Below are 6,905 nucleotides of genomic sequence, written 5' to 3' on the forward strand. Positions count from 1 at the left end.
CTTTAATATATTATCATGTCTTTACTTTTTTTTTTGCGGATTTTTACAAATGCTAACACCAATAAATTTATTTTTATAGATTTTAAACTTTAAGGATGTAGACTCGCATATCCACCTTTGGTTTTTCACATGTAAGACAAAATTTTAAATCGACTTCCTATCAAAACCATGAAATTAAGGTTTCAATTAATAAAAAAGAAAGACATTAAAAATAAACTAAGAAAATAGAGATAAAAAGATAACTTTGATTTCTTTTGATAATTTTGCCCTCTTTTGATGAATACATATATAATAGTAGAAGTGGAGAGTAACTAGTACCTAATAACTAATTAAAGTTCACCTCAATAATATTTCAAAGTCCTAAGAACATTTTAAAACATTACAACTTAAATAATAATAATAATAATAATAATAATAATAATAATAATAATAATAATATAAATTCTATTCTAATTAATCATATTCCTTACTCTATCACTTTCTCAATTATATTAGTTCCGCTCTATTTTTTTTAAGTGTATAAGCATAACTGTCCCTTTTTCACCTCTACCTTGTCCGAAAAGGCAAAATGCATGAGGAATTTGCCAATTTAGAAATTAAATACATTAATTAGTCCGAGAAAGCTGACAGAGACTCACGTGCGACGATATGAAGCACGTGAGAGATCCAACGGAATCTAGTTGTTTATAAATAAAAGAAAAAAAATCTTCCGAATCTCTCTCTGATTGCCCCATTTCACTGTATTGCTAGCGGCTACCTGTGGTGCCGATTCTCGTGCAACTGTTTCCTTCCTTCTCTCTCATTTCCCAATTCCACATCTCATTCTTCCATCATTTCATCTTCTGTAAGTTTCTTCCAGATCTATATCATATTCGTTTTTCTCTTTCAATTATGATCTAACGTAATGCATTTTCGCTGTTTATCATCTTCGTGATCGTTAATTTTGCTTCTGATTTTATATGCTGCAGATCGTTAGGTTATGTTGATTGAAACTGCTATGCTTTTGGTTTTAGATATGTCGTTCAGTTATAATTTGACGATATTACTTATTTTCTATTACTCTGGACACCGAAAACACGACACCGACACTGAAACTTTGACACAGATTATATTTGAAAAAATGAATAAATTGGGAATCACACGTGTTGATGTCGGTTTCGGATACTATCTAACACAGACACACTTTTTTCAAAGGTGTTATGCTACAAGGCATATTTACATTCAATTTGAAAAAATGAATAAATTAGGAATCACAGGTGTTGATGTCGGTTTCAGATAATATTTACATTCAATTTGAAAAAATGAATAAATTAGGAATCACAGGCGTTGATGTCGGTTTCAGATAATATTTACATTCAATTTGAAAAAATGAATAAATTAGGAATCGCAGGTGTTGATGTCGGTTTCCGATACTAACTAACACGGACACACTTTTTTCAGAGGTGTGATGCTACAACTACAAGGCATATTGATGTTTACATTCAATTTGTTATATTATATAAGTTTATGGATTTAAAGGAAATTTATGATTGGTTCTGCTATGGTGAAAGTTGATTTTGAACTATTTGATATTGTATCTTGTTCTACAGTTTCTAGCTACAATTAGAAATTGATTTGAAAGAAATTTATGTTTGGCTCCATTTAAGTTAGTTGAATAATAAATTTGAGTGTGAAAATTGATTTGAGAATCATAAGCTATAATTTCTAGCTTTTGAATTAGTGTGTGTTTGGTTCTTGCTGTGACGAGAATTAATTTTGAGTGAATTGATTTTATAGAATTGATTCAGGTTAAAAGTGAGTTGATGTAAAGTTTGATTTATGTTTGAATATATTTATGCAAAAGTGAGTTGAACAACAAATTTCAGTGTAAAAATTACGCTTAAAGTCAAAAGTTATAAATTGTAGCTTCAAGTAAAATCAAATCTGGAGACAAAATTAATTCTAATTTAGAAGAACCAAACATCTCAAAATCTTTCCAAAATCGATTCTACACCTCTAGAATTGCTTTTGCCTTTTCCAAAAGCTAAAACAAAGAGAAAATCTATTCTACCTTAGAGGAACCAAATATTTTGAAATCAATTCTACAAAGCTGGAACCAAACATATGCGTAGATCTTATATGCAGTGTTGTTTGATGTTTAGGTGCTATTGTTTTAGATTGTTTTGCTTCCTTTTGTATTATTAGATGTAAGTATTAGTCACACTAGTTATTTACTTGCATGCAGAGACTTCAATTAAATTAAAGTTTCTAAGAGTTATGCATTTTTATATGCTGTTTTTTTTAAACACTATGGATAGGGATGGCACTTCGGGATTCATTAGTATTTTTTTTTTAAGTTTGAATTTTGAATCCTGTTTTTATGGTTTACCCTTGATTTTATAATCTAAATTTTGTCAGGTGTTCTTCTGTTGTGGATAACGAAAATGGTTGGAAGTGTTGATGTTTTGGTTGATGATTTGAGCATTAACAGAGCAGTTGATGTATTGCCTGATGAATTTGATGTATCTGCCATTATCAAAGATCCTGTGCCTCCTGTAGTTGCAGAGACTAATGGCAAGGTGGAGGCTCAGTTTAATGCAGGAAATGAGAAAAGAGAAATAGTTTTGGGAAGAAATATTCATACCTCATGTCTTGAAGTCACGGAGCCAGAAGATGATGATGACATTACTGGGGATCGTGATGCTCATATGGCAAGTGTGTTGGCCAGATACAGAAAATCTTTAACTGAAAGGACAAAGTATCATTTAGGTTTGACAATATTTGCTCTTTTCATTCTTTTATTTTGCTGATTGCATATATGTTGTTGTTGTATCTGGGCATTTTACGTGATGGTTCTTGCAATAGAAGAAAATAGCGTTTATTAATAGAAATACTTTTTAAAACTAAGTATCTGAGAGACTTGGAGTTTCCCTCTAATCAAATCCTTTTGCATAACACCTTCCTATATTGGATGATTCCAACGTTTTCTCTATTTTTCTCTCTTAATTTTTTGATGGTAACAGCCCTGAGTCATAATCCAACACTTTAGTTCCCATTCATCTTAAACCCAAACCCAGTTTGCTAACAGGGTATCAACCAAGTTATTCAAATCATTGTGCTGATTTTGATTTTCCCCCCAGGTTTTAGCTTCATTCAGACTCAAGATTTGGTACTATGACTTGACAGTTGGCATACATAAAACTCAACTAGCTCCATCTTGACATAAACTTGGAACCCTCAAACTGGCGCTAACTTTTACTTATGCTTTAGCTCACCTACTTCCATTAAATTTCTGATGGAGGGCCTTTATGGACCATCTATTTTTTGTCAAAAGCAAAAAATTTCTCTAAAGTTCCTGGGTTTTTATTTGACTATGTTCTTAACTTTGTGGGACACATCACAAATATAATGTAAAGCAAAAACTAACAGAATATGTTCATAAAAACAAGCTACACCCCACTATATGGTAATCTGTAAAAACATAAAATTTTCAGTTCAACTTCAGCTGTCAACTCGAGGAAGGAAGCTCGATTGTGTCTGCAGGAAATTGTAGCTTAAGTTTCAGATAAGCTCAACAAACTACTTTCTATTCATAAAGGGAGGTAGAGTTAACAACTGTTAATTAGAATTCTGATAAACTAGGCAGAAATAGGACATTAAGAGGTAGGAAGAGAAGGCAAAGGGTCATTTTGTATGGTTGCAGATTGGTCTTAGAGGGAGAGATACCAGGGGGTAGTCATTGATCTAGGGCTAAGCAAGATCACATCGATAAAATTATCTTGTTGCTTTCATTATTTCTCTAACCTTTATTTTTATAATCCATTCTTTTTCCAACCTATGATCCAGAAAATATCAAATTGTTTGTGCTTTTATTACCAAGTATGATGGCTTATTTTGGATGCGAGTATAGCCCAATTTTACTCTGAAAAAGAAAGCAAATGCTGATTTGGTATTTTCCATGTTGACACCAAGAAAAGAATTCGAATATTTTTTTCCTTACAGACTTCACTCGAATGTCCTATTCTGTTATCTCATGTTCAGAATAATTTTGCAACTGTGTCTGTGCTATTCCAAATTCACTGGTTATTGCTCTAATACACCAAAAAGACACATTGGAAGGTCAAGCATGTGAGAAAGTAGATGGGTAACTAACAATACAACTATAAAACATTCAATCTCCTAGATCCACGAAACTCTATATTTCTTAAGATAATTTCGTATACTTAAAGAATGTTAAGATACTTATAGAGGGGGGGAAATGTTTGTAATCTTGCCTTGTATTTTAGGAACTTATCATTTAATGAATCCATAACAGTGCATTTAAATTATTTTAATTCCATTTCGTAAAGTAATTTTTTTTTGTATAGATTTTTGTAATTTTTAAAGCTCACCTCTTTGACTGATCTCTGTAGTTAATTAGGCCTAGCCTCTCATTTGATAAATGAATAATCTATTGCAGGCTACCCCTATAATTTGGATTTCGATTACGGTGCACTCTCTCAACTTCAGCATTTTTCCATAAACAACCTTGGAGATCCATTTATCGAAAGCAATTATGGTGTCCACTCCCGGCAGTTTGAAGTTGGTGTTTTGGATTGGTTTGCCAGATTATGGGAACTGGAGAAAAATGAGTATTGGGGCTATATAACAAACTGCGGCACAGAAGGCAATCTTCATGGCATCCTAGTTGGGTTAGTTTCAGCTAAATTTATGTCGTTCAACATTTTGAAAGTTTGTAAAGAACATGAAATATGGTTTAAATAAATTTTGCAGGAGAGAGGTGTTACCAGATGGGATTTTGTATGCCTCGCGGGAGTCACATTATTCAATTTTTAAAGCTGCTCGTATGTACCGAATGGAATGTGAGAAGATTGAGACTCTTAATTCAGGCGAGATTGATTGTGATGATTTCAAGGCCAAACTTCTTTGTCACCAGGACAAGCCAGCAATTATAAATGTGAACATAGGTCTATCTCTCTCTCTCTCTCTCTCTCTCTCTCTCTCTCTCTCTCTCTCTCATAGTTCTATGCCTCCCCTTATCTCCCTTTTGTTAATTTTGGCTCATAGAATTGAAACTATGCAGGTACAACTGTGAAAGGAGCTGTGGATGATCTTGATCTGGTTATACAGAAACTTGAAGAAGCTGGATTTTCACATGACAGATTCTACATCCACGTTGATGGGGCATTGTTTGGTCTCATGATGCCTTTTGTGAAACGAGTAAGTGCTAATGTTACCATAAATAAATCATATAGTGTGTCAGATATAACATCGAAACTTCCATTTGTTATCCCCACATGTTCTGATAGAAAATGTTGCTGTTATTGCTTGTCATTTGTTTTGGTTGTTTGCATATTTCATAGCAAGCTGCATTTATGTTATGCTCTTCCCTGCATACCTTGTCTATCCTATCTTATAACGGCTCATTTGTTCTGCTCATTTCTGCATTTTCACTCTAGCAATTTTCTTGGTCTTATCCCAATTATTATATGATCAAGCTTTCTTCATATATGATAGTTGAGGCTTGCTTTTCTAATGTTTATTGATTAACCAAATTTATGTAAATATAAGCCTGACTATCATTGACTGTTTACATTCAGTAGAAACTGCTCCCTTATTTTGATTTCAGTCTGGGAATATTGTCTTTATTCTGACCTGGTTATATTTAAAAATGGACAAGATTAAGTTTCTTGTTTATTTGTCGTCTCATCCATGTTGGACGATATGTGATTGTTTGGTTTCTTGGTTGAGAAATGATAACTATTCCTGTGATTATGTGAGTTGTGCCATATTCTTTGTTGTTTTGTATCCTTTGACATAGTTGGTTTGTGTAACATTAATAATTAAAATTGTGCTTATCTCAGGCTCCAAAAGTAACTTTTAAGAAGCCTATTGGAAGTGTGAGTGTTTCTGGCCACAAATTTGTGGGGTGCCCCATGCCTTGTGGGGTGCAGATAACAAGATTGGAGCATATCAATGCTCTTTCCAGGAATGTGGAATACCTTGCATCTAGGGATGCCACAATCATGGGTAGTCGAAATGGCCACGCTCCCATATTCCTTTGGTACACCTTGAACCGGAAAGGATACAAAGGCTTCCAGAAAGAAGTGCAGAAATGCTTGCGAAATGCATTCTACTTCAAAGACCGCCTTATTGATGCTGGGATCGGTGCAATGCTTAATGAGCTTAGCAGCACGGTTGTATTTGAGCGGCCACACGATGAGGAATTTATCCGCAAATGGCAGTTAGCATGCAAGGGGAACATCGCTCATGTGGTGGTGATGCCAAACGTCACTATTCAGAAACTTGATGAGTTTCTAAACGAGCTCGTGCAGAAGCGTGTTACTTGGTTTGAAGAGGGGAAGTATCAGCCTTATTGTATCGCATCAGATGTAGGTGAAAACAGTTGCTTATGTGCTCTACATAAGTGATTGTAGCATCTAATATAATCTAGAGTTTTCTATGGTAGTTGTGTTTGGTGTTTTTTGTGTGGTGTATTTTATCAGCACTTTGATGCACTTATATAACATTTAGAATTGTCTTTGTTTTCCTATTTACTTGGCTTATATTGTTGCTTATAATTTTTTGTCAAAGGCCATTTACTTGATGTATATTTAGATGATTCCCTTGTTCTTTTCTTGATCTAACATGGTATATTTGATGACAACACATTTTTAGATTTTGCAACTATTTCTCAAATCTTTATTATTTTTATTGGAATGAGAAATAATCTCTTGATCTCGTCATGCCCTTGTTTGACAATTTTTTTTTGTTGAGCTTGTGCAATGAGAGTGGTCTTGGTCTCAAAGAATAATCTGAAATTCATCGATGACACCTTTTCTCTACTTGCATTTGCATATGTTCTTCACATTCCACGAACCCGCCGCAGTATCATGGTTCCTTTTATTTTTTTTTGGTTTAAAACA

The 6,905-nt window shown here is 33.7% G+C and overlaps 1 protein-coding gene across 1 annotated transcript; it reads left to right on the forward strand.

Moving 5' to 3' along the window:
• The first annotated feature begins 688 nt into the window (after positions 1–688).
• Positions 689–6,572, forward strand: LOC131645130 (serine decarboxylase). Its single transcript, XM_058915791.1, has 6 exons — positions 689–844; positions 2,398–2,748; positions 4,439–4,670; positions 4,753–4,946; positions 5,063–5,199; positions 5,844–6,572. Exons 2-6 carry the CDS (start codon positions 2,424–2,426, stop codon positions 6,408–6,410), a joined length of 1,455 nt encoding a protein of 484 aa, XP_058771774.1. The 5' UTR covers positions 689–844; positions 2,398–2,423; the 3' UTR covers positions 6,411–6,572.
• The last annotated feature ends 333 nt before the right edge of the window (positions 6,573–6,905 follow it).

This window comes from Vicia villosa, linkage group LG1 (genome assembly GCF_029867415.1).
Source record: "Vicia villosa cultivar HV-30 ecotype Madison, WI linkage group LG1, Vvil1.0, whole genome shotgun sequence".
In the NCBI taxonomy this organism is placed as follows: Eukaryota; Viridiplantae; Streptophyta; class Magnoliopsida; order Fabales; family Fabaceae; genus Vicia; species Vicia villosa.